The sequence below is a fragment of the Serpula lacrymans genome, assembly GCF_000218685.1.
Source record: "Serpula lacrymans var. lacrymans S7.9 unplaced genomic scaffold SERLAscaffold_10, whole genome shotgun sequence".
Classification (NCBI taxonomy): Eukaryota; Fungi; Basidiomycota; class Agaricomycetes; order Boletales; family Serpulaceae; genus Serpula; species Serpula lacrymans.
In genome coordinates, this window is record NW_006763299.1 from 1792791 (window position 1) to 1820002 (window position 27212).

Consider the following 27212-nt stretch of genomic DNA (forward strand, 5'->3'; position numbering starts at 1 on the left):
TTGGCTGAGCTGCTGACTTTTCAAGAACTAGCAATGTGTCAGGCACAAACCATCCTAGCTATTTCTCAAAATATTGGTAAAATTTTAGTTTATAAAGAACCAGCAACATGTCAGCCTCAAACTGGGCACAAACCCTCACAGCTATTTCTCAAAATATTGGTAAAATTTTAGTTAATCTATCACAAAGTATATATTTATAATATTTGAAGTATCCCAGCCAGGTGGCTGAAATTATGCTGTTTGTGTACGAATCATACCTCTCCCGGCTTGGCTGGAACCCTTTCATGCCCATGGTGCATAGTGAGCCTAGACACTAGTCAGGTGATGTGTCACATGATTGGTCATGTGACTTATGAAAGGTCCGAAAATGTAAAGTAAAGTAAAGTAAATGGTCACATGACTGGTCATGTAACTTGGAAAAAGTAAAAGTAAAAGTACAAAAAGTGAAGTGTAAGTAGGTACTGGTACGTCAATTGCAACAGTCTCAGAACCAGCTATCGACACTACTTTTGGCCCTGGTGATTCGTACCGACCATCCGCGCTTGGCACGTGAGCGCCATCTCTTTTCATTGAACTGCCACAGGCATAGTACCACAGACACACATCTTTTTGTGCAGGAACAGTATGTGCCTCTCAACACCCCATACTTCCCTTGCTTCCAATTAACACCAATGAACTTGAATGAAAATGAGTTGTCTCGAGAACACATAACCAACACAATCAAACCATTCGTCTTGCAGTGCCCCTTTGACAATCTGGGTGTCGTGTTGCATTTTGGGGAGGGGTGTTGGCGAGGTCCTGTAGAAATCCTTGGTCGGTTTTTTGATTGAACCAATGACGATAACCATGCCTACTTTGAGTTGTATGGTGTGCATTACTACAAAACTTGTAATTTAAAAATCATCATTATTCCAAATGTCTCGCACCTCAAGCCTTTGTACCACATTCATATGATATATACAAATGATGGTATAACTTCCGCCACGGGCCAGGAGTGCTGGAGGGCGATGTTATTCAATATCAGAAATGATTGATGTTGCCATAATGTCCCACACAAGTATATATGGCAAAATTTTACAAATTCTGTCTAAAACTGGGACAGTGCTCCATGGTGTTACATCCATGCCACAAGCTATGGTTTCTGGAATTCCAAAAGGTCAGAGATCCTCAAGTCCAAACTCCCAAATCTTTGGTACCCTTGGAATTATGCTTCTCATGCTCTGCCACTCGGCATAGCCCTGTACCCCACCCCCACATGGTACTCTGGATACCCACTCTGATACTCCTGCACCGGACTTCTAGTCCACCATACATTTCCTCCGCACATTCTCACATTCCTCATGGACTCTGTAGTTTAGACCTTATGATACACTTCTCACATATGATTTGTGACAGAGTATAATTTGGATAACTGTAGAGTTTCTGAAGTGTGTACCAATGAGAAAACAAGTCTTTTATCTACTTTTGTTATGGCCAAAGCATAATGAAACAATAGCCATGCCCTGCTTTGAAGCCAGCTTTACCTCTCTTTGTATTCTTTGTTCTTATTATTTCTATTGTTTCTGTACTTACAAGAGCAAGAAAGTCCTAGTAAACTACAAGGGAATGTCTCAGCTTGAAAGCCGGACATGGCTATTGTAGTTCACTAGATCTTTCTTGTTCTTGTAAGTACAGAAACAATAGAAATAATAAGAACAAAGAATAAAAAGGGAGGTACTAGTAAAGCTGGTCCAACATCTCAGACATCTTGTTCCGCTTGTTTACTCCAACATTATTTCCCCTCGCTAGATAATTGTCCTGTCTGGTCCAACATCTCAGACATTTTGTTCCGCTTGTTTACTCCAACATTATTTTCCCTTGCTAGATAATTGTCCTGTGGAATTCTTGAGCTCCTTGCAAGTATCTGGCCTTCCTGAAGCGCACCTCAAACTTAAAGCTGGATGTTTGCGTATGCTCCTCTGTAATATTGATACCCTAAATGGACTCTGTAATAGAACACATGTGATTTTGATAGAGATGAAGACAACAGTATTGAAGTGCCGTGTCTTGGGAGGAAAACATGCAGGAAAGATAGCTTTTATTCCATGCCTTACATTGGAACCTTCATTGGAAGAATTGCCCGTCAAGCTATCACATTGTCAGTTCCCTGCCTGTGTTGCCTTTAATAAAACTAAGTGAAACTCAGCCGCTGCCCGAGAGGCTATAGAAACGACTTTAGTATTTACCTAAGTGAAACTACAATAGATGTTAGTTTAAGGTGATCTCTAATAAATGTAATGTAACATACCTCAGCCGCTGCCCGAGAGGCTATAGAAACGACTGAGGTATTCCTATACTAAACCCCCTACTACTTATAGTCGGAGGTGCTACTCGCTACAGTATAATGACTCCTAGGAGAACAATGGTTACTCCATGGAGTGGTGGCTATGCTCCATGGAGAACAATGGCTGCTTTGGCAGAGACCGGGTTTATCCGGTTTTGTCAGCCTTTGCCATGACCATCAACAAATCTCAAGGGCAATCAGTGACACAGGTTGGGCTGGATTTATGTGTTCCAGTGTTTTCACACGGACAACTTTATGTTGTATTGTCTCACTGCACTTCAGGAGAGAGAATCAAAATGCTATTTCCGCATGGTTCAAATGGCAGATGTACCATCAATGTGGTGTATCCCAAAATTCTGACTGGCTTTATCCGTGACTGGCAAGTAGATTTTTCCCCGATTCTCACCCTTTTCACTAAAGTGTTTTGTTATCAGATCATATTATCATCCTTTACCATTTTTTGAGTCTCTTTTTTTTTATTTCTCATCAATTTATCAATGTAATACCGCAGACTTTTTATGTTCCAATATATGTTGATGTTTGTAAAGATTTAATGGATCATCTGCTTGAATTCAGTATACTGTGCACAAGTTTAGGGCAGGCTTATAAGAGGATTCAACAACAGAACAGCAAGTCAAACATACATCATAGGATTCAAAGACTTAACATACTTTACAAACAGCACAAGTTCACTGACTTAACATTTTGATCACTTAACAGTTTTATTGTTATTATTTATCATATAGCAAAAACATTGCACCAGTGGCAGAGCCATGGGCTGGACCTTGTATACCAAAAGTCATGGTTCTGACACATGGTGGTGAAGGGATGAATGGATAGGGAGCTGTCATGGAGGCCAGAACCTGTTCAAATTTTCTACTTTCACAAATCAAGGACAATGTGTGTGAATTGGATAAAGCCAGGTCTAGGTCTACCCTGGAGGGCCATGTTATTCCTGGAATCATATATAGGACCCAGGTTTCCATTTTGCAATTATGCTGTGATTTTTGTGGACCTTCTATGAATTACTTGTTTGACATTACTATGTCTTGTATTGCACCATAAGGCATCTGGTATACCCTTTTATCTGCTCCTTCTGCCATCTCTCTCAGCAGTGGCCACAGAGTCCATATCTGCCCCAGAGGGTCATGTCATGAGAGACAGGCTTAGTTTCCTTACTTTTTCATAGCATAAAACAATGTCATCATCAATCTAGATTTAGTCGACATTGTACATTGTGAGTTGCAGTGACCGGGGGCTTTCAGCCGAAAGCCAAACAATAGCCTTATCAGGAACGTAGCTGAAGCTCACTTGGAGGATTTACGCATACTAATAATCTGTTTTGTTAGATTTTCAGCTGAAAGTTATGAGAGTCCCTTTTGCCATATTTTGACCAAAAAGGTTTCTCATACAATCTAGTCTACAAGTAACAAAGGTCTTATCAACGATGTTCCGAGCCATGCCTCATCACTTTTGGACCCTGCGACCAACAATTCAATACCTTCTTCTACCAGCTCCCTCGTCTTTTCTTTATTCCCCCACGCAATACGTGGTGTCCAAGCCACAAGATGAGCTCCGACGTGTACAATGGCAGTTTGCGCAGTGGTAACGTCCACAGCACATCTGCGACGGTAAACTTCCAGGAACGACTTCAAAACCCATGCTGCGGGCTCTGCGCTGTGTGCGTAGCATCGCTGAAGGAGATACAGTTCAGCACACATCTGTCCCACGTCCATACCGGGAAGCCCTGCTTTTGCTACCTCCCAATCCAATATATACATTCGCTTTAAGCGAGGGATTGCAGCATCACGATCGAGCGAAACCATGATATTTCCAGGCCAGAAATCGCCTTGAGTGAATATCTCGCTGGCATTGTTAATAGCATCTATCTTCGTGGGGGCCAGGTCCGATATGATGTCCAGTTTCTCCTGAGGAATTGGCAAGACCGGGTCTGACAGTGCAGATAAGTTGTCTTTGCCAGTGATGGTAGAAATCAAGCATCCGTAAGTCAGACTCCCAGAAATCGCCTTCCCTAACTGATAGTCTTTGAGGAGTCCAAGGTCGAAGTTTGGGCTTTTATTTCCATCATGAATGCGACCCAAAAACTCTCCTAGCGCTGCTCCTATCTCATCTGCCAGTGTTCTCGGCAGCGTTTCGTTGATCATTAACTGTTTAAGCGTAATGCTGTCTTCACCGCAATCTTCCATGATAATGACGTGCGAAACTTCGTCGAAGTAGTGAACTTGTGGTGGACTGACAATGGAATCTGCAGGCTGCAGCTTCATTGCTAGCTTCAGTCCCTCAGCCTCGAATACCTATTCACATTGGTGAGCAAAGCTACTTAAATCATATTTCTCTGAGGGCGTACCTGACGAACAGTAGGCAACGGTATTTTTGTTGCAGAAGACGCAATATATTCAGATGTATACTTTAGAACAAGAGTTGGGCGATTCTCATATGGTTTGCGAAGGTGTATCCGATATGTGAAGTTGCAGAAACCCCCAGACAATGGCGTAACAAGATGAGAAGCGAAGGATTCTGAACCCTCGAGATAACGAGAAACTGCTTCTGCTGTTGACAAGTCTAGAGTATTTGACATAGTATTCACTTTTGAGGTTCTGAAATTCAAGCAGATTCGTCTTTTGATTTATCCTGGTTTTCCTTTGACTCATTAACGACTGTCTGTATAACGGTACCGAAACGAATATCGCAATCGTATCGATAACAAGGCCCCCGGACATCCCTAGTACTGGAAAGAGGTGAAATGCCTTAGAATAGCGAGGTTGCCTTCGCAAGCAATTCCCCTACCTTATCAACATTTGTCCAGTAACAGTATATTTAAACTTTTGGCTGATCATCATCAGCACTCACCTATCAGCTGAGCTGACAGGATTGAATCAGTACGGAAGACAATCTGACCCATATACCCAGTCCGTGTCCTATGAAAAGGTAAGCCTTTAAGTACCGAGCACGTCGGTATATATCACCCTAGATGTCGTGGCGAGCGCACTTTCAGTAATGCGGTCTACTATGATGAGGCCACCTTGTTCGAAGATGGATCGCCAGTCGCACGAGATCCCACGAGGGCCGGATTAATTTCAAGACTATCGATAAGAAATCCGAAATTGCCCGCAATGCTGCTCAGAGTGCAAAATCACTTCCTCAAGCTGCCTATTTACATAAGAACGGTCATGAGATGGATCATTTTTGAAAGTTGTCAAAATCCTGCTTATCTTTCTGATGCGGTGGTGTCGATGGGATTCTATTTCCTCATTCCGACCAGCGTGGCCCATTATTACAGCACTGACAAATTTCTCGATGCCCATGTAACTTGCAAGACCTTTTTAAGGTTGACGCGAGGCTAGCGTGTATACCTGAAGTACAAAAGCGTCTATGATGAGTAGCAGTAAATGCCATTTTAGTAGGCGATGTTCCCGTCGACTGAATGTTTATGAACATCCTGGACCGTTGCGCGAGCTGAGCTGGAATTTGATGGTGACAAACTATGGCGTCGACGTGACAGAAGATCCGGCTATGTAGTGGCGCTTGGAAATGTACTCCTTGGCGAGACCATAGCCATGACTGTTAGTACTGTGCCGTCTGTCCTCCATTCAGGGAACAAGGTACGACTGAGGTCAAAAACACTATATCTCGGTGTTTCTTCTCATAGTTGTAGACATGATTCATGGTGCGGTTGCTTCTAGCATGGAAGCCCGTCTAGGGGCCCGGGAAGCGTAGTACCCTGTAGAAAGAACGGAGGTCAAGGTCTCATTTTCATTATTATTTGGAAACCGCCGGGAAATCAGTCAAATGACAGCTTGACATCATGCTTTAGTTATTCAGTACACGGACGGGTCTCGGCGTTGGACACGAAATTACAGTAATCGTGACCTGTTTTTTTTGCGCATATAGTAGGGCACAACTATAAAGAGCTTTCTGACTCCCCCTTCGTCTCACCATTCTTCCCCCCTTCTACTGCTATCTCCGCCCCTCATGCCTGTCCCCATAGCAGAACCAAGTCGCGTCGATGTACTAGTCGTTGGTGCCGGACCCGCTGGCCTTATGTGTGCCAATGCCCTGGTGAAAGCTGGCGTGAATGTGAGACTTGTCGATAAAAGGTGCGCTCAAAGCGCCAGCTGGACACGACGGTCGCATACTCAATCACTCCAATGTTTCATATAGACCAGCGAGAGTTGCTGCAGGTCAAGCTGACGGAATTCAACCAAGGACCATCGAGGTACTCCAGGTACAGTAGTGATAGCTTGATCTTTGACGGCATCTTCGATGTACTGAGGGTGAAATAGAGTTACGGCCTTGCGGAGCGTCTCCTTCGAGAGGGCAACCAGATGCACATGGCCGTAAGTCAGCCAGTGTAGCGCAATATAACACAAGCTCACCTCCCGATACAGGCCTTTTATAACCCTAATCCTAAAGGTGGCATCGAGGTTGGTATCTTCTATGATTGACGCGTCTCATATGCGTTTTAATTGAATACTTTGGCAGTGTACTGGACGCACGCCTGATGTGACTGCACCGACCGCCAGATATTCTCATGAGGTATTTGCTCAGAGAGCTATGATACCTCATTATATGCGCAAGTATGAACCAACTATATAGGTTACGCTTCACCAAGGGGCCATCGAAGCCATCTTCCTGGATTCTATGAGTTCATCGGGAATGGAAGTTCACCGTCCCATCGTCCCAAGTCGCCTTCAGTTATCGGCAAGTGAAGAAGAATTGCTGGACCCGTCGTCTTACCCTGTCAAAGTATGATATCATCTTCTCCAGCTTATGATGCACCAATTTGATTGATGACACAAGATAACATTGCAACATCTTGACACGGACACTGCAGAAACGGTACAAGCTAAGTTTGTGGTTGGAGCAGATGGTGCGTAGTAATTTCTTTACCTTATAAACATACTAACCAAACACATCGTAGGTGCTCATTCATGGGTCCGAAAATCTCTTCAAATATCCATGGAAGGGGAACAAACTGGTGAATGCTATCTTGGTCTGGCATTGTAAAACTTGACTTGCTGATTCTGCGCTTGCGTCGAATTGCAGACTACATTTGGGGTGTTGTCGACATGATTCCAATAACAGACTTTCCCGACATTCGCAATAGGACCGCCATCCATTCTGTGAATGGCTCTTGCATGATCATTCCTCGCGAAGGAGACAAAGTTCGCTTATACATACAATTGTCTGATAAAGATGTTGTAGACCCCGCGACTGGAAGGATAGATAAAAGTAGGATGAATCCAGAGAAATTGCTCGAAGTAAGAATCTTTCAGTTCCTGTCTTCTGTGGTCTGACGGGAGCGTTCATCAAGGTTGCGAGGAAGACGTTTTATCCTTACAGGATGGATACTCCATCGGAAATCGATTGGTGGACGATCTACATCAGTGAGTGGTACATTGACTCTTTTTTTCTTGTCGGACTCTGATGGCTATGGGTATGATAGTTGGACAACGCGTAGCGTCGAAATTTTCTGTGAAGGACAGAGTTTTTATTGCTGGTGACGCCTGTCATACACACTCCCCCAAAGCAGGTTAGATTATTATTCAATTGACAGCTAATTAGAGTAACTCATCTTTCGTAGGTCAGGGTATGAACGCCAGTATGAATGACACCCACAACCTTGGTAAATTTGACATTTCGCACTATAAATGACGTACTCAAGGACAGGTGTGCAGCTTGGAAACTCACGCAGGTATTGAGGGGTTGGGCAGACATGTCACTACTGAAGACGGTGCGTATATCAATCGCATCGCCCGCTCCGGGCTGCCTTGTCACTCTTTCTAATCGCACAACTTCTCAAAATCCTGCAGTACGAATCCGAGCGCCGGAAATACGCACAGGACTTGATCAACTTTGATAAAGAGTTCTCAGCTCTATTTTCGGGTAAACCGCGGACGAGAGATAACCAAAGTGGGGTTACGCACGAGCAGTTCCTGAGGTTAGTTTCTGAGTTCACACCCCACATCTATCTCGAAACATAATCCGATACTAACCTGTATCTATTATTATAGGGCTTTCCAGACATTTGGTGGTTTCACTAGTGGCATAGGGGTGCACTATACTCCATCAGCCATTGTTAACACTGCCCATCAGCAATGTGCTAGTAACCTCACCATCGGACAACGGATGCCTCCACACATCATCGTTCGAGCAGCAGATGCACGACCTTTCGAAGTGCAAGATCTGTTGCCCGCAGACTCGCGATTCAAGGTGCTAGTGTTCACAGGCAGTGTTACCGACCCTGCTCAACTGGCGAGAGCATTTTTACTTGCCGAGGAGATGGAGAAAACGAAGAGCTTCTTGAAGAGATATCCCACAGATGGGAATATTTCATCTATGTTTGAGATCTTGACGATTACCGCGGGGAAGAAAGATGATGTGAACTTTTTGTGTTTGCCAGCGCTGCTCAGGTCACATTGGTCCAAGTAAGCGTTACAGTTTGATTTCCGGCTTCTACTTCTACTGACACCTTCTGTTGGATCTTTCCAGAGTTTTTGTCGACGATACGGATGTGACAGGAAGCAAGGGAGGTCATGCCTATCTTAGGTTTGGTATTGACCCCACCTGTGTGACACTCGTGGTGGTTCGCCCTGATGGCTACGTCGGTATGATCGCACCCTCTCATTCTTTTGAAGACGTAAATGGCTACTTTGCATCGTTCATGAAATCTCCCACTGCATGACATTTGTGTAATCAGCATATCAGATTGTACTGCGCACGTACCTATTATGAGTTATGACTGATGTATTTTATCCATTATTTTTGTCATTTTTGTCCATCATGTACTATACCGTTCAAACAACTAGGAATTGTCATAAAACATACTAGCATAAAGCGCACAAGTAGAGAACATGTGTTTGTCGTTTCTCGAGACTAAACATATGATTGAGGATCACGTCCATCAACTTGCACTCAACCTTTCCAACCTGGTAAAGGAGCAGCTTCAGCACTACCGATGGGAACTCGCCGTGCACCTCCTTTCCTAGGCGGTAGCTTGACTGCCATTCTCGAACTGCCACCGATGGACTTTGTAGGTAGCTTGGCTGCCCTGGTTTCCACACCAGGTTTCACCTTGGTGATACCAGAGGAGCTCACCAACCCTGAAGACGTTTTGGTCCGGCTAGGCTTATCTCGGTTTTCTTTCTCGCCGGTTCCATTGATGCGAGGTTTTGTACCGTTAACAGGTGCTACAGTGGGCTCAGCTTTGCCCTTGCCTTTCTCTTTTGTTGTAAATCTCTTGGCCGTGGGCTGAGGATCTTTACCCTTCGCCGCACCTCTCTCCAGCACGTCTGGTATAACACTTGGTATAGATGCAACATTGGGTTCTGATTTCATCTCCCGTAGTGGCGCTTCCTCAACACCCAGTTCTGCAGCCAGACTCTGAACTCCAGGGGTAGGCGAGAGTTCGATGTCCTCTGATTCTTCAGTCAGTACACCCAATGAGCCTGACTCGGGGCTATCAGGTGAATTAGCGAGCATGAGGATCCTGCTCAGTGGACTTGGTTTCACGGGTGAATAGGCGTGAATCATATGCGCTACCATGGGTTTGGCCATAGGAAAAGGGCGGCGCGTGGCAGCAGGTGGAGTGTGCGGGTGCGGTGCTGCGCTTTGTGGCACTTTGGGCGCTGGTTCGACAATGGTTGGCACGGGTATTGGTTCATTTTGAGATGAAGTAGACCCGGACGACAGCGTGGAGCCGCTCGTGCTGTAGTCGGAATCGGTGGAATGTTGAGAAGATAGCTGAGATGGCGCGGGGGGGACGGTGGAAGGGACGAGTAGAGGTTTGTGTGGTGGGAGCGATGTTCGTGGCGAAGGCGGTGGGAGGACAAAGGAGGTCGGTAAGATAGACCTTGTCAGGGCATTGTTATTTGGGAGGAATATAGGTGAAGGGATAACTTCTGTTTCGTATGCGAGCTCGACCTTACTAGGAGATGGAATCGAAAATATTGATGACCGGCGCGAGACACGGGTTTTTCGACCACTTCCGGCCTTTCCAACGACAGTGGGTTTGACTGGTGATTTACGTGGCGATTTACGAGGAGATTTACGAGTTGCTGCGACAGCTGCAGGAACAGGTGGTGGGATGGAGGACAAAGCTGGTGCTGGAGTGGGTGGTAGTTCAGCGAGCATCATCTCTACTTGCCATGAGCGCTTCTCGTCTAGGAATTTAATACGCTCAGTCTATGAAAATATTGTTAGCATCGTCGAATAAAAGCAGAAGAAGTAGATTGTAGAAAGTACTTCTAGTGCAGCCTTCTCCTTCCCGAGTTTGATAGCAGCTTCAGTGAACTTTTCTCTCTCCGTGTCAAGTTGCTTCTTAATGCTCTCCAGTCTGTCTCGCTCGTCATCTTTTGCGGGGGCTGTCATTAGATCGACACTTATGTCAGCTAGATTTCTTTCTGCTGAACCCTCTCGCTCTGCGAATTGATCTAGCAGAGCATGGGTCTCCGAAACATGATGATCATGTTGTTGCCTAGCTTCCTCTGGAGCGCCTTTGAGCTACTGTAATACACAGTATAAATGCAGTCTCACCGATTTCGGTGCGCAGAGTGTCAACTACACGCTGTAATCGCTCAACTTCTGCGTTGGAATCAGAATCGGATGATTTCGCAGCAACTTCAGATGTTGACTTTGATGGTTTGCGTTCAAGAATATGCAATGATATAGCGGAGAGAGAATCGTGCAAAGAACCCAGTAAAAAGGACAGCTTATCGCTGGTAGCATCTGTAGGAGACAGAGGAAACAGCGAAGTGAGGGTCAGTGGCGTAGGCTACATGATATTTCAGTCGTGGTCAATGATCTATCAACATGTCATTACTTACTTCTTCCTCGTTTTCAAAGGTGAAGCTACGAGCCAGGTGCAACAAGGCCTGCATCTCGTTGACAACGGTTAATATCAGTCGACGAAGCTTATGGTTCTCGTCTCCAAATTGACTGCGCGCAGCCTCGGCCTGCTCAAGTGCAACTTCAAGATAACCCTTACCCTTGCCAAGCAGCTCAGATCCCGTAACGACCTCCGCGTTTGCTCCCCGTATGGAGAGACCACTAGAGATCGCGGATACTTTAGTCTGTGCATCAGAGATTTTGGACCATCTCTCTAGCATCCGTTCATTTTCCTTCTCCCTTTTCTTGATCTCACTTTGATGGGTGGCGCGAAGGGCTTGAAGAGAGGCACGAGTGCGTTGCAGTTCGGCAGTGGTGTGTTTATGGGCATTCTCAGTAGACTGTAAAGAGCGAGTTGTAGCGCTGAAGGCAAATGATTGATATGAATGTTGATAAGAGTTGTTTCCAGACCGGAAACTCACGCTAGCTTTGACTTGTAAACGTTCATTTCGCGTTCCGCATTGGCGGCTTTTTCCGTGGAGGTGCGGTACATTGACATAGTCCGTTCATGATCGTAGGACAGCGTACGAAGTTTTGTCGAGAGGTCTTCTGCTCTGGACATGTCTTCCTGAAATTAATTATTTGTAAAGGCGTATTCGACATAGAAGGCACATTACTCACCACTCTCTGACTCAACATGGATAGTAGACATTTAGCGACGCGTTCTGAATCACTGTTTGACAGTGCGTCAAAGTTGAGACCTGGAGAGGTGGTGAATCCATGGGCGACGAGCTGTGAGTTGATGTATTGCAAGCTTGAGGTAGAAACCAAAGAATCTGTGGATGATGTCTCTGAAAAGGGAGAGCCGAACTCAGACAATGAGATGTCGTTTGCCCAGTGCACCAGCTTGCGCGGCGTCACTGCCATGGTATCCTATAAAAAAAAACAAAAGGAAAGGGGTATAAGAAAGCTGTAAGACTGCAGTTCCGCTGGCTCGTGGTTGAACAGACGCGACCCAGTCACGTGGACGTTAGTAACGGTGTGGCGTACTGTGCGTCACGGCCGTGAGTGACCGCGCAGCCCATTATGTAATTTGCGTTTCTGCCCCCGAAGTCGAAACACATTGTGCGATCATATTTGTTGTTATCCCGCTTTCCCTGCAAAAACTCCACTCAGTCTTGGATATCGTTTCTCACCTTTAGCCTCTTCTTTATTTCTCTTTCTCTGTTATTTACATGCCTGGGGTTGCCGTACTTCCACCATCGCCAGGCCTGGGAGGTTTCGGATTATCGTCATCGAGTGCCAGTGAGAACTTGCCGTATTCCTCCAACATCCGTCGCAATCAGCCTCCGCTGGAAGCAGCTATGCTCAATGGGTCTTCAGCTATTACTGATAATATGTCCGTCGCCGAGATTAAGGATAAGGCTAAAGAGCATGCACAGAAAACAGCCAGAGGTGCCTCTGCCATATCGCTCATTCGAGCAGCTCGCTTTCAGACTCAGGTAGCCCATAGATGTGAAACCAGCCAAGACCTCAAAGGCGCTCTCGGTGCTCTCACAAAGGCTATAAGCTTATTGTCGATGCTTATGGATAGCTCGGAGTTCCGAGCAGAGGAACAACCTGGCAGGAAGGGTGTCCTTATTAAAGAAATGCTCGATTTTCAACAGGTACATGCATTTTACTTCAGCAAAATCCAATTTCTAACGGATTCATAGCGTGATGGAAGGGATCTCCAAAACCGTGTCGCTCACCTGGAATCGAGGTTGTTGGACCTTGGGAAGGCTGCAGGAACGTGAGTTTAAGGGCATATCAACGTCATTGATTTCACTGACGATTCATATCAGTGATACCTCGAACACTGTAGAAGGACCGAACAGGAAAATGGGAACGACTATTGCTGATCGCTTGCGGTCTTTGCAGGATGCTGGTTTGGCCGTCAGTACCTCTAAAGAATCTAAACGTCTCTCTCGAGAATTACCCAATCCACCTGTTACACCATTGTCTCCGGATGCCACACGTAGCCGCTTCTCTGCGCAAATCACATCGCCTCCCCCTCCATTGACTAGCCTGATACCTCCTTCGGCTCCTGCCTCAGCTGTACCTTCCCCTCATGCAACGGTCCCATTGTCCAGTCTCGGTCCCCCATCGCCAACGTCCTCAGATTCCTCATCGCCTCGATTATCTCATATCAGTTTGTCAGAGTTTGCGCATACATTTCCTTCGATCAGTGAGTTGGACGAAATGAACGGCCTTTCTTTTCCGTCAGTGCCGAATGCCACTGGGAGCAGCGTTTCGAGCCACCTGTCATCCATATCGAATAGTTTGCGTGTGGACCCAGCACAGCCAACTGCAGTTAAACCCTTCCCAGTACTTTCGATAGATCCCGGCCCAAGGCCTTCCAGTACTCCAATTACACCCATTACTAATCACTTCATCAGTCGACCAGCATCGCCAGCTAGGTCTCCAGTCATCACCTCGAAGGCCTCTGCTCTTGGGCTTTCGTCGTCTCCACTGGTGCCCAGATCTCCCGCCATACCGCCACCTTCTCCACTTCCTGAGAAACCGTCGATACCTGTCTCTAATGTAATACTTCCGAAGGCATTGTATGAGTATATGTGTAACCCTACCACGACGGTATTACTCATCGATGTGCGTACCCGCGAGGAATTCCAGAAAGAACACGTGAAGACAGGTGCTGTCGTTTGCATCGAACCGTTCGTTTTGACGCGGGCAAGGTGAGAGCTCTTTGATCGATCTACAGCTCCCATAATTTATTCCCGGTCGTAGTATCGACGGCTCGTCCTTGGAGGATTCTCTTCATGTTGCTCCAAGCAACGAACGGGTGCTCTTCGTCAACCGTGATAAGTTCGATTTGGTAGCCATGTATGATGAATCATCAGAATTATACGATGAAGCGCATGGGCCACTATCGTCACTGGTTCGAGTTATTTATGAAAAGGCTTTCCGAAAAATTCTCAGAAACACACCGATGCTATTGGTAGGAGGACTGCAAGCGTGGAAAAGGGAAGTTGGAAGTGACGAAGTCGTCAGAGGTGTACCTTATGCACATAAACCTGCCAATGGTCTAGAAAACCATCTAGGGTCCTCACCTCCTATCGCACCGTCTTTGTCGTCGTCAACGTCTACAGCACCATCGTCTACCGAAACCCCGCGCTTATGGACTTCTGCTTCCCAAATTCCCATGAACGGGACAGAAAAGCCGACCTTGTCTGAACCTAACGAACGCTCTCGGCTTCCAGGTGTAGCAACTAGCTCTCCTCGGTGAGTATATGATGTCCCCACTTTGATTGCGTAATATGCCTGATCATTGAAACGTCAGTCTAACACCGCAAAGTCATGCTGCAAATGGCATTAGCGATAACACTACAAGTCTAGTTCGCAGGCATGCATTGAATCGGCCGAATTCTGCTTCTATATCGTACCCCAATAATTCTGACAACGTGATTCTGTCTCTCGTTGTCCTCCACTCAAAGTACTAACATGATCTATTGCAGTCAACTAATTCTCCCTCCATATTACCACAATCTATGGCCAATGGTACATCATCTATACAATATCCCCAATTTTCCCGGACAATGTCATCAACTACGTCTAGCTCTTCTTCCTTCTCCTCTTCTCCAGCTCCTCTTAGCTTTGTATCGCTTCCACCTCAAGCGTCCATCAACCCTTCCCCCTTATCTCGCCGTCGAAGCGAGTACATGGATATTCCTCACAGTCCGCTTGCTGCGCTTGGCCATCGCCCTTCTATAGATTATCCAGACCTTCCTTTGCATAATATTCTCAGACCACCTCCACCTGCTGCGTCTCCCGCTTCAGAAAGGCAGGATAGTCGGCCAAGGCTGATGCACGCGCATTCATATTCGGTTTCAGTACCTCAATCTAAGGCGGGTCCCAAACCGCCGACCATCCAATCTGAGTATCCTGTGACCTATTGGTCCGATGTGCAGATCGTTACTTCTGGCCTCAAAAACCTCGGCAATACGTGTTACATGAATTCGACCATTCAGTGCCTAAGCGCCACTGTCCCTTTTGCCCGGTTTTTTACTGGTATGCTAGCTTCCATAATCTGCAGTAAGTCTAATCAGCTAACTGTGCTTCTAGATGGTAGGTGGAAAAATGCAGTGAATATGCTAAACCCTCTTGGCACCAAGGGTAATTTAGCACTTGCCTTTTCTAACATTTTATACGAAATGGCGCACTCCGAACTACCTCACCTCACTCCTAATGCTTTTCGAGTGAGTTTTTATACGTTGGGTGTAGGTCTTTCTACTAATATATGGCATAGCGATCAATATGCAGCCACGCGCCACAATTCAGCGGATCGGAACAACACGATTCGCAAGAGTTCCTGAGCTTCCTCCTCGACGGTCTACACGAGGACTTGAACAGAGTCTTACAAAAGCCGCACTATGAGGTGACACCGGAACGAGAGGCCGAGCTAGAAAAGCTACCACAGCAGATCGCGAGCCAGCAAGAATGGAATTTATATCGCATGCGAAACGATAGCCTCGTCGTGGATTACTTCCAGGGACAATTTCGAAATCGAATGGAGTGCCTTACATGTCATAAGGTAAAGTTAACTCTTCGCTGCAGTGATATATTTATTGACACGATGTATCAAGACATCTACCACTTATAACACATTTATGTATCTCACCTTACCCATACCAATCGTTAGAGGGTCGTCGAAAGTGAGCCTGCAATCGTGTTTGGATGCCTTCGTAAAAGAGGAAATCCTGGAGAACACCGATGCCTGGTACGTGTGCCTGTCCTCCTATGTGTGTACAGTGTTGACAGGCATTGTATTTCTAGGCATTGTCCGAACTGTAAAGCTCTTCGCAAAGCCACCAAAAGACTTTCCTTGTCTCGTCTCCCACCAATTCTTTTAATCCATCTCAAACGATTTTCATTCAAAGGCCCATTCACCGACAAGATCGAAACTGTTGTCGACTTTCCTTTACGTACGCTCGATCTTACCAATTACATGCCTCCCCCACTCCCGCCTGGTATGGATAAAGGCAATATGAACGGTGCAAATTTGTCTACAGAAGACCCCAGAATGCAAACACCTCCCTACAAATATGACCTTTATGGTGTCACAAACCATTTCGGAACACTGAGTGGCGGTCATTGTGAGTGATACTGATTTGCATAATACTTACTTGACTAAACCAACTGTTGCAGATACTGCTTTTATCGCCTCTCGTGGAGGCTGGGTGTATTGTGATGACAGTCGTGTCACACCAACGGATGCCAAGCAAGTCGTGGTGAGTAAACCCTTCATCCACACCACTAATGAACATTCGCTAACCATATATACAGGGACGCCCCGCTTATGTCTTATATTACAAGAGAGTCCAATCGTGATGAAGCTTTCTATTTAACACTTAACAGTTGCTTATTTGGATAACTCACTGCCGTTCCAATCTGCCGTTATCTTCTGCTATCATTTGTATTTTCGTACTTGCATCCATTCGTTATCCGGATATCATACAGATTGTAATGCTAATAATGTGGACATGAAGCTTTATGTCGCCCATGTTGGAGGACTCCAATCGTCCGACGTAAATGCCTTATCCATTTCTACTGGAGATCTGGATATGGCGGGTAACATTAATTCAGGTATAGCGGGTTTAGTGTCAAAGTGACACCTGTGACATATCCAATCATTTGAAAGTCCTGGCACTGAAGGATAAAAGCAAGGTGAATATTGTGTGTGACAGCGAAGGCATTCACGGTCGGATGGATCGCCAGAAGAAGTGAGTGAATCACTTCGAATGTTGAGAATCTGATCGAGACGACGAGCTTTACGTAGCAGTCCATGTGCTTGAGAAACAGGGGCTTGCTTATATGTTTGACAGTACAATTGCAGTGCCGACTGCTTGTGGTGTCAGTGTTAGGTCAGAAGAATGTGGTAGATAGTTCACCTCCCCCATCTCATTCGTCTCACAAATATCGTAGAGATGACGCTTGGAGTTTTCATGCTCCCGACAACATACCACAGGAGCCATGGCACCAGTATCACCTTTGAACGTCGTTATTACGACATCTCGACGGTGATTCCTCACCTGTATACGATGGTGAGTAATCAGCTCATTGCTCGGATTTTGAGCGTAGCAAACTTACAGGTTGTATCTCAAAGCCGAACTTGTGACCAGCTTTCCAAGCGCAAGATGCATGAAACTCCCTCACGCAATCACTGCACCGAAGAACAGCACCACTGATTTCGCCGCATAACGTACATTTCTAAAAGAAGGCACACGAATGAAAATGAGATGATCCCCCAAGAAAGCGATGCAAATTACCGTTGACCATCGTTGTCGCGGGATTGTACTTATGCCTTCCACCAACCGAAGGCGAGAAACATCCGTGAACGTAACTTCGGGTGTGAAGACTGAGCATAAGACATGGACCCAGCCTTGACCCTCAGTGGGTTTGCAGGCGCGCATGAACGAGTCTGCCGCAGGTTTCTTCGACGCTTTCCGCCGCGGACATAAGACGCATTGGGTATTCTAACAAAAAGATTTAGCAAGACAAGATGGTGGGGGTTAAAGGACATACTAGGGATGCTTCCAGTGTTTTTGCATTTTGACATAAATCACATGTCCAAGAGTCAACTGTGTTTTTGTCAATAGCGACACCACAGGCGCCTATAGTACGCTAAGCAGATATCCTCCTGAATAATACGGATGTCCACCCACCTGCATGCACTCGGAAATGACAACCTTGACATTTCAAGACCTTGCCCACTGGCCCATTCTTCTGACACGCAAGACAACGTAATTGGGGGGCAGCGGCGGTATTTGGGGGAGGAGATTGTGTTGATATTGTAGAGGTCTGGCAATCAAGCATATTCTAGTGAGCGGAATATAACACATTTTCAACTTATTCTTATTTACCTTTGTGCGTTTTGCGGTTGGCCCGTTCAGTGGTGTTCCTTCTCGTTTTGACTTTGCGGAAGATAACACGTCCTCACGGACAGGTCTGACATTCAAATCAGCGTATTTTCTCCAATTGGTTCCACAGTTGTCGCAGAGAATGTCTGTAGCGAGACCCTTTGGAGCTTTCCACCAGATATCAGATTCTCGAGTCCTACAAGCTCCACATATGCTGTTGGCCTTTGGAGGATTCCGGACAATGGATCCCTCGTCATCAGATATTGGAGTTGCTCGAGATGAATGAGAGGCGTCGTCTCCATTGGGAGTGCCAGCTGCTTTGATGCGAACATTCTCTTCACCGAGCTTAAGGCTATTAGGAGAAACAGGGTTAGATACACGTGAGAAGGGAGCGAGATAGCCAAGTACTTTTTCCAGTGCCCATAGAAACGGACGACCTCTGGCATAGGACGAGTGCCAATTTCTTCACGAACAGCACGCAATTCAGCTCCATTCGTGAGTATCCCATCCTCAAATGCTGCAACTTCTTCAGCAGTCCACTCTCGGTCGGTATATCTTGTCTCTGATTTTTTCCACTATTGAAAATGGATGATCAGTGACATAGAGAGTTGTTGTCTCGTTGCTCACTTTCTCTGACCGCATGGGTGAACTCATGTCAACAGTAGACCAACCGCGATTAGCTGAATATGCTTGTGAGAATCGTCGGATGACTTCTGTCAGCCAGTCCACGCTTGACAGTAGTTCTCGCCTCCTCGTTAATGCTGACTTCCATTCTTCCACTGCATAAACAGGCTCAACAAGGATCCTTCAAAATACCAGTGAATGTACTCACGTTCTGTCACTATTTTTGGGAAGGATGTGTGAACGATTACGTAAACAACATGACTGACAATGCGCACCTTCTTCGCGTGTCATGGAGTTCACTAGGCTGAGCACCTCGATGGTGCTATCGCCTCCCCTCTCGTCAGGATCTGGATTTTGCGTTTCTGATTAGTCCATATCTCAGATATAAAGTCAGGTGAGTTTACCTGTTGTTGGTGGTGGTTTCACTACATCTGACGTAGGAGGAGATGGGATATTAACTTGAAACTTCGGTCCAACTCGGGTAGCCGCCCGAGGAAAGATAAGATCGTCAGGATCTGATGGGGGAAGCCACGTGAATTTGGTCTACAAAACGACAGGTTTGACTTACCAAGCGTGTCCTCGGCAACAGTATATTGGCTTCCAAAAACGTTGGTATTAAATCCCAGGGAGGGTTTGAAAATTTTGATTAAAAAGCTTACCCAAAATACCGGAATGGCCACAGTTTGAAATGTTTGATTTCAAGGTTTTCCTCCTTTTCGGCAAGGGTGCGGTCTTTGCGTGGCCTTCCTCGTCCTCTAGGAGCAGGTGCATTGGACTTGGGTTTGGTGACTGGTGTTGGGTGGCGGACCTCGTGGCTATCCACTTCTTCTTCGTGCTTCTTCGAACAAGGCGCGCAAGTCCAACCATAACCGCGCGAAGGCTTTGCAAGAAGCGGGGGCTGAACACAGCCCATGTGGAAGAACTTCTTGCATCTATCACATCGAACAGTTTCAGGGCTAGAGACCATCAATAATCACTCATTAATTGACTACTTTTTCAGTGCGTCGACTTACTTTGGGCACCATTCGCTGCAGGTTTGACAGAGTCGCAAAGAGTCTGTGAGATCAGGCACAACATCCTTCTCTGCAACTACATATTCGTATCTCTGAATGAGAACTTGTCTGATATTCTCCGGTACTGAATTGAAGGATAAATTGCAAAACAAGCGAAAACTAAGGGGACACGCACAATTTCTGACGTCAGATGACTGAATAACTTCGTACTCCTTCTTAATATAAGGATCAAAAAGACGAGTGAAATAAAAGCGATCTGGGCGTTTTTTCCAACCAGCTAGATCAGAAATTTTGTCCCTATGGATGACGTGGCATTTTGATCGTAGTTGGTTGATGTCGCATACTTCAGAGTATATGGCGGCGAGTAAAAGTCGAGAATCAGCCACTGGACGGTCGCTGACATCGCTAGGGCGATAGTACCAGGCGAGGCGAACACGAGTATAATTTTCTTTGCCTTTCCCCTTGCCTTTCAGGGTTCCTTCTGGTGGCAAGAACTCCATGATACGCGCCACCGAGTAAGGGGTGCCGTCTCGCACAGACCAACTTGGGGAACAATAGACATGATCTTCAAAAAATAAGTAAATGGGGGAATGAGGGAGAGAGAGGGAGAGAATGAATATTTTTACCATTGATTTTGACTCGTTCGCCATTCCTGAGCGATATCTGTACTGCCATGGCTCACCAAAGAGAAGCCGAGTTCGAAAGTTATAAATTCAAGACAAAGTTAAAATAAAATCAGCCTTGTGGAAAGGGGGTCCTTTTTTTTTACTCTGTGAAACTTGTGAGCTGAGCCAGGTCAAGAGGGAGTCGAGGACAGAGAGCGCCAGTGAGACGAGTGTGATATACAAGGCAGAATCAATCCTGCGGCGACAGAATGAAACTCCGACCACACAGCGGAGGGAAGGCAACAAATAATTGTGTTCTTGTTGGCGAAGACGATGAGACTATATTTCTATTTCCTGAGAATCTAGTCTACAGCCGCGGCGGCTGGGGCTTTGATGCTATCTCCCTCATGAAACTGTGTATGATCTACATATCAAACAACACAAATCTTTGTCAGTGATATTGAGGGTCCAAATGCAGTTTTCTTGGATGGTTATTTCCTGATTTGTCGATGAGACTCATAGCTTTCGTCCACGGGTGCCAGTGGGCCGCGTGACCACATACTGGCTCAAATACATCAGAGCGCATGGGTGTGCTCTCATTTACACGGGGAACAATATGTTCTGCTCGCCGGGTGGACAGGTGCTAAGTACTGCATTCTGGGTTATGCCATCGCAGTGATGCTCACCAAAGTTCCGTAATAACGTTGCAGTGCTGACCGGACTTTCAAAAGCGGTCAATATTGCAGATTACTTAATCTATTACCTGAGAACAAGACGATCACACTGGCTCACTCCAGCGAGATTCATGCACATATGCACATATCTACATGCATTCAAGCTCTAAAATAAATGATACTGCGTAGGTCAATGCAAGTCTGGCCTCGTGTTTTCTCTGCAACATATCCTGCAAGGTCGTACCTGGCCGGCTTGGACTCCCGCTCCTTGCATAACGGCCCAGATTGGAAATCTTTATGACTGTTTCTTTACGCCTTCGAGGAATTGCACTGTTGGCTACTGCGCTTCCTTCCTTTGCTTCGCATTCATGAATCCTTGCTCCTATTAGACACCCAGCTTACCGACGTGTGTGATGCCTGCAAAGCATAGTTATTCTTCTTCTCCAGTAAAAGAAAGCAAAGCTGACTCTTCAAATTTTACCCCCATGGCATCTCCCGACGGTTTACTCGAACTCCCTATTCCCATCACACAGAGCGCTGTCGCTGGTCGCAAGAAAAAGCGGAAAATAGCTCGCATTGATGGTCTCAAAGTTCACTGGGCACGTTTCAAAAAGCGTGTGGGCACAGATTCCCCTTCTACTTCCTCTTTGGTTTTGGATAGCAGCTTGGATAGCAGCCAACCGCGCCAGCGGACTCAAGGCGGTGATGATAGCGATGAACTCGACGAAATCGTTGTGGACCGCGACTGGTCTGAAGATATGAAGAGCTCACTCGACCAGTCTGACGAGCCGACGCCAGAAAAGTCAGGAGATAGCCATATTCCAGTTGGGACAGGCACGAGCATTGGTCATGAAAGTCATTCAATCCCTGACGATCGTCGCCTTTTTCGACGCATGCTCGTTTTCTTGCGATGGTTTATCTGGCCTGCCATATCCAAGTTCTTCGTCGTTCGTTTTCACGACGAGAGGACAGAAACACGCTACCGTCGGGAACATTGGTTTATCCGCAAGGTAATTACGTGTCGTATATTAAATGCGTTCACTTATCCAGTAATACGTTCCAAGTCATTAGGGTTTTGGTCTTCCAGTTACTTCATAGTAAACTGGATCCTTGGTGCTGCCTCAATACCTACTCCACTCGTTTTACTGGACAAGATATTTTTCTTCGGTGTAAGCGACACTCTCGATCCTCTCCTGTAGAGGTTTTTAAACTTTTCCCCGTAGATTGCACCAGTTTTATGCCTGCCTTTGCTACCATTAGTGATGTTTGATATCCCACGGGATTATCCTATCCGTTTTCAACTGTTTCTGATTGTGTCTATATTCAGCTGGTGCGTGACATTTCTTCGGCGTAATCGTATACATTTTTAACTCTGCGCTCTTATGCAGGCCGTTTTATGAAATACTTTCAATGTGCGGGTTTACTCTCTCAACTACTCTAGTAAGGCTTGTCTAAAGAGCTTGTGATCAGGTACCTTTGTGGATTCTATGGCAATTTTACGTTCTCCTGTGGAACAAAAAACTTCTTGACGATATTCTAGTATATCCATATCTCCTAACGAGTGGGCCTCAGAGCACTGATCACCCTTTGCCAGCTACACTACAGCATTGCAGACTATTGCTTTGTTTGGGCTAAAACTGACGAGATTGGCAGCGCTATGTGGTTCGCTCGCTTTCTTCATTTTGTACGTGCCGTGTATTATCATCATGAATGATTGGCCAACAGTGAAAACGATTGTAGTTCGAGCGCCATGGTCCTCCCATATAATGGCATCTTTTTCAGAAGTGAGTTTTTATCTCATACTTTTCTAGCTCTTCTTATTGATATCCTACCTATCAAGATCTATTGAATTTCTTGCTTTACGAGATTTTTTTGCTTTTTGTTCACTACATGAACGAAAACGTAAGTGAGACGCACCTCGACGCTTTTTGTGACTGAGGTTGTCGTGTAGTCTGAACGTCGCCTGTTTATCTTGCGAGAACAACTCAAGCTCCAGTTCAAAGCTACCCAGAAAGCACAAATCAACGAACGGAAAGCGGCAGATTCCAAAAGGCGCCTTACTTCGTACGTCCAATTCCATAGTTCGATCATGTATTTATTGAAACATGTCACTATACAGCTATGTATTTCACGAGGTAGTTTTTTGCTGCACGCGACCTTACTTCCGTTTACTGATAGGGGGAATTGACAGGTCCGTGTGCCATTGAATACAGCTCGTGAGTGTTGATCGGTCTTATATGTGATCAAATTAATTAAGTGTTGCACAGTTTTGGCGGTGCAGAATATGGAAGCCTCGGGTGCCGTATGTAAAGCTCAGGAGCTGGAATTCATGGCCTTGGAAGGCAGTCTGGTCATGATGTCCAAAGGTTGGCTACCCCAATTTCAGAGAAGACGGTTTCATTGACGATTCTGATACAGTACTTAATGATATGTTAGACTTGTGGGTCTAGTCTAGTCTAGTCTTGATATTGACGTTGATATTGACATTTCACTAGTAACCGTATGGATAGCGGTCGATTTGAGATTCTATCAAAGGTGAATTCTCTGGTTGTGTATTGGCTCGATTGTTTTCTCAGTGCGATTCCATCAAAGCCTTACGCCTTTCACTCCGTCATCCGCTCCCTCTTTATACCACTGCGCATGGCAACCGACGCCCGCAACCTGGAGCTCGTCACTGCTTTGGACGAAAACATTGATTTGGTTCGTGAATTTAACATAGAACCAATTATTCCGTGATTTTGACGATGTTAAACTCAAAAAAACCCAGGTTGCGCGACATGCTGCATACGAAGCCGCGAGTGAAGATCCGGTAGAATTTGATCGACTCATTAATGAGAATCCGGACGAGGATGGAGTGGTGCTCGGGGATGCGATACGGCTGAGGCAAATAATAAACAATCTTGCAAGGTCTGTTTTGACGTTGATTCCTGGACTTGGCCCATCATGATTAACGATTGTGTTCAGTAATGCATGCAAGTTCACGCCAGCTGGAGGCCGAGTAACTTGTTCTACGCGGCTGGTGTTTCCCAGTCACCAGCCTGATACTACAGAGGCGGCACAAGAGGGCCAGGAGAATGATATAATCGAAGAAGTAGCTGTTGCGTCTATTCACGATGAGGTTCTTCCATCGCCCAATTCACTGAAAGAGAAAGGTCGCGCGAGTTCACCGACGAAGTTACCCCAACTCAAGCGAATCGTAGTACGAATCGAGGTATCAGATACAGGAGGTGGGATCCCGCCCAGGGAGATGACACAGGGAAAACTGTTTTGTACGTCCTTCTTTCGAATTTAAGAAGCTGAAGAGCGCGATCCTCATCCATTCATTAGCTGCTTTTAATCAAACAGAGCAAGGAAGACAGCAGGGTCAGTAGCTTATATATCCGCCTCACGAGGGCTTACATGGAAGCATCACAGGTGGAAAGGGTACTGGATTGGGATTGGCCCTTGTGCGTCAGATTGTCAAGCTCAGCGGTGGCCGCCTGGGAGTCCGATCAAAGCTAGGGCGAGGGTCCACGTTCTGGGTTGAGCTTCGTGAGTACATCGCAAATAGCCATTACCACTTTTGTGCGCTGACTTGTACATATTGACACAGCATTGGGTGTGGGCGTCAAGGTAGTGGCTCCACCCGAGACGGAGACTATGTTAAACGGGAAACCAACAGTGGAGCTCACTGGTCCTTTGTCTGCGGATCTGCTTGCGACTAGGAGACCTCAACGCATGTACATGGGTACTCCCACTTCGTCTGCCTTACAGACGTTGATGGACCAAAGTATGCCTCCATTCCTGCTACTATATGGAGGAAACATGCTGAATGTGTCAAAGGAGGACTCGTGGAACTGAATTTGGAAAACATGCAAGACGAGTCAGAAGCAGCCGTTCCGACACGAACGATTGGTGACCTTTCTTCTGGCGCTCAGTATGGATCCCGTATAGCCGATGCACCCGCCTTTTCTACCACTGAAACAAATTCCAGGATGATTCTTCTGCAAGAAACTTCTCCTATGGGGAGCACCTCGACTGCTGTCGAGGAAGATAGCATGCCCGATCCCCTACTGAGTGCCTCTTACACAGTCGGGACTCTGTCGCCACCTTCAAACGCAGATACCTCGAACCCAAGGAAAGGCTTTGTAGCGATCTTTGACCCGCCCATGGTTGCCTTGGTCGTAGATGACGACATGCTAACACGGACGATCATGTCACGGATGTTAAGTCGCCTTGGGTGTACGGTGTCGACGGCGGACAATGGAGAAACTGCGCTGGAAATGATTATAGGACGCATCTCAATGCAAGGACAAAATGGAAGTTCTCATGTCATTAACATGAATGGTAGTCATGAAGATAGTTACAAGTATGACGTGGTTTTCCTCGATAACCAAATGCCGATTATGTCTGGTCTGGAGGTAGTATCGAAGCTTCGGGAGATGGAGAGAGACGACTTTGTAGTTGGCGTTACAGGTAAGTAAGCTTTCGTGGTGGGGACAGTGAAGCTGACAATACCACAGGGAATGCGCTCCTTGAAGACCAAAGAGCGTATATTGATGCAGGTGTTGACCAGTGGGTGGCGTCGTTCCCGGTGTTTTGTACCTTCTGACATATCCTTCTAGCATCTTAACAAAACCCGTGTTTGAGTCGAGTCTCATAAAAATGCTTACGACTGCGGATGAACGACGGCGACAAAACCCTTCCTTCAGTCCTGAATAACTCTGCATTTATTGAACATTGCTACAGTATACGTGTGTGCTTTTTTTTGCTATGTTTTGGGTTTGTGATGCTCTGCTGTGTTGTTGTTGTTTAGCTTTCTTGCATTTATGTTCCGTACCTCTTGCAATCTCGTCTCGCCTGTATCTCCCGATTGCAATCTTGTAGACGCATTTTTCCCGCTCTGATACCATGCTGTTATCTTTACACGTACAGAACTGCCCAGTACCCACTGCTATCTGACAAATGAATGTCATCCCAGCTTTTCCAGTTTGACCCGGTACCCAGAGGTTGGATGAGCCGCTTGAGGACAATGGGGGGGGGGGGGTATCTGTGCTGCATCCTGCTGGAAGAGTCAGGCTGTTCAAACGATGAAATTTACGTAGTAATCCAGGACTGATGGTTCTGTTTTTCTGTTCGATCAGCAGTGATCCTCAGGCTGTTGTTATTTTCTGGCAACGTTTTGGTTCGAGTCCAAGGAAGGGGGGGTGAGACAAGATCCAGCTGGGCACAAGCGGCCGGAGTGAGCCGAGGCAGTGCCGGACTCAGTGGCCCTTCATATTATTGCACTTGTGTTGCCTTGTACCCCCCGTACTGACGACTTTCCTTTGAATTCTGACCATAACATTCCCCACATCACCGATGGCAAAACGAGAAGAAGACAGCAGAGAGGACCTCATCCTCAATACTGCCATCGACGTCAAACACTCACGGTCGGCGTCACCCTCTGCTGAGGACGTGGCTGAGGGCTCAGGTATGTCAACACCAACAATAGCCAAAAGCTGATCGGGTCGCTCATATGGAGTACTTTTTTCTTTCTTTTCATATTTCATGTTGTCTTATTGTCTGGGTTCGTGGGTGTCTACAATTAAACAGACCAGCTGTTGTCGAGGAAGAGAGAGCGGGAGGTGTCTCTTGAGCCAGCTACGCCCAGAGCAGCTGCCACCGCTTCTTCGGTGCGTCCCCCTGCATCGCCATGATGACCATGAGATCGGCAGAGCTAACGAGTCGCATGGCGTGTGTTCCCTCCCCCCCTCCCCCTTCCCTTTCCCTCCACACACCCTTTTTGTAGCCGCACGCGCCAGAGAGCAAGGAGAGCCGCATGTCCCCTGCGAAGAAGGGCCGCGTGCAGCTGGATACGACCGTCGAGGAGGACGATGCGCAACAACGCTCCAGGACGCCCTCCCACCCGCACTCGCCTCCCCTGAGCGTCTCCCCCCCGCACGAAGTCAAGGTGCGGCAGATCAGTCAGGGTGTGGAAGATATCAGTTGGCGGCAGAAGTTGACTGGCGCTGCTGGTGCTGCTCTTTCTTCACAGGAACGCGATACCGATCACGATGTCGACAGCGGCGGGGACGACGGTGTCGCTCGCGCTGCGTCTGGAGAGGACGATATGGTGCAAGGTGAAGGCGACGATAAGGACGGTGAGGTGGGTGTGGGCGCGGGGGCTGTGCTTGGTGGGGCTGGTGAGGGGGAAGGGAGCGTGGACGACGACGAGAGAGCGGCGCGAA

At 46.6% G+C, this 27212-nt stretch overlaps 7 protein-coding genes across 7 annotated transcripts in view; 5 read left to right on the forward strand and 2 right to left on the reverse strand.

Moving 5' to 3' along the window:
- Nucleotides 1–3644: 3644 nt before the first annotated feature.
- On the reverse strand, nt 3645–5797 carry SERLADRAFT_473731 (uncharacterized protein; the record flags this gene model as incomplete). Its single annotated transcript, XM_007321105.1, has 4 exons — nt 3645–4638; nt 4692–5072; nt 5132–5278; nt 5334–5797. The coding sequence occupies 2 exons, from the start codon at nt 4920–4922 to the stop codon at nt 3739–3741; spliced, it is 1131 nt and encodes a 376-aa protein (XP_007321167.1).
- A 70-nt stretch (nt 5798–5867) lies between these two features.
- SERLADRAFT_473733 (uncharacterized protein) lies at nt 5868–6267 on the forward strand (the record flags this gene model as incomplete). Its single annotated transcript, XM_007321106.1, has 2 exons — nt 5868–5946; nt 6028–6267. 2 exons carry the CDS (start codon nt 5902–5904, stop codon nt 6205–6207), a joined length of 225 nt encoding a protein of 74 aa, XP_007321168.1.
- Nucleotides 6268–6316: 49 nt separating this feature from the next.
- On the forward strand, nt 6317–9636 carry SERLADRAFT_357363 (uncharacterized protein; the record flags this gene model as incomplete). The annotated part of the gene is made up of 16 exons (XM_007321107.1): nt 6317–6441; nt 6506–6569; nt 6628–6681; nt 6733–6768; nt 6827–6880; nt 6941–7090; nt 7145–7214; nt 7266–7322; nt 7391–7605; nt 7659–7731; nt 7791–7877; nt 7929–7970; nt 8023–8078; nt 8158–8285; nt 8359–8772; nt 8837–9636. The coding sequence occupies 16 exons, from the start codon at nt 6317–6319 to the stop codon at nt 9027–9029; spliced, it is 1818 nt and encodes a 605-aa protein (XP_007321169.1).
- Nucleotides 9637–12534: 2898 nt separating this feature from the next.
- On the forward strand, nt 12535–16558 carry SERLADRAFT_372069 (uncharacterized protein; the record flags this gene model as incomplete). Its single annotated transcript, XM_007321108.1, has 15 exons — nt 12535–12804; nt 12886–12962; nt 13015–13454; nt 13509–13684; nt 13730–13785; nt 13958–14223; nt 14320–14452; nt 14511–14631; nt 14686–15238; nt 15293–15426; nt 15477–15761; nt 15814–15947; nt 16004–16323; nt 16376–16458; nt 16514–16558. The coding sequence occupies 15 exons, from the start codon at nt 12535–12537 to the stop codon at nt 16556–16558; spliced, it is 3093 nt and encodes a 1030-aa protein (XP_007321170.1).
- SERLADRAFT_451461 (uncharacterized protein) lies at nt 16513–20399 on the reverse strand (the record flags this gene model as incomplete). The annotated part of the gene is made up of 16 exons (XM_007321109.1): nt 16513–17069; nt 17119–17259; nt 17318–17437; nt 17497–17703; nt 17753–17841; nt 17893–18028; nt 18091–18439; nt 18496–18662; nt 18715–18866; nt 18978–19073; nt 19116–19226; nt 19280–19308; nt 19371–19667; nt 19725–19848; nt 19900–20289; nt 20351–20399. The coding sequence occupies 16 exons, from the start codon at nt 20397–20399 to the stop codon at nt 16719–16721; spliced, it is 2808 nt and encodes a 935-aa protein (XP_007321171.1).
- A 1017-nt stretch (nt 20400–21416) lies between these two features.
- On the forward strand, nt 21417–25704 carry TCO5 (BaeS type histidine kinase; the record flags this gene model as incomplete). The annotated part of the gene is made up of 20 exons (XM_007321110.1): nt 21417–22013; nt 22068–22172; nt 22227–22333; nt 22474–22542; nt 22598–22698; nt 22729–22787; nt 22870–22905; nt 22955–23084; nt 23271–23369; nt 23422–23443; nt 23499–23538; nt 23596–23703; nt 23771–23910; nt 23968–24272; nt 24331–24366; nt 24418–24534; nt 24596–24772; nt 24826–25458; nt 25506–25557; nt 25608–25704. The coding sequence occupies 20 exons, from the start codon at nt 21417–21419 to the stop codon at nt 25702–25704; spliced, it is 3030 nt and encodes a 1009-aa protein (XP_007321172.1).
- Nucleotides 25705–26343: 639 nt separating this feature from the next.
- The window catches only part of SERLADRAFT_417027 (uncharacterized protein), a gene marked incomplete at both ends in the record, with an annotated part of 2384 nt that continues 1515 nt past the window's right edge, over nt 26344–27212 (forward strand). Inside the window, 3 exons of the mRNA XM_007321111.1 lie at nt 26344–26455; nt 26578–26657; nt 26774–27167. Coding sequence (XP_007321173.1) covers nt 26344–26455; nt 26578–26657; nt 26774–27167 — 586 coding nt within the window. The remainder of the gene's footprint in view (nt 26456–26577; nt 26658–26773; nt 27168–27212) is intronic.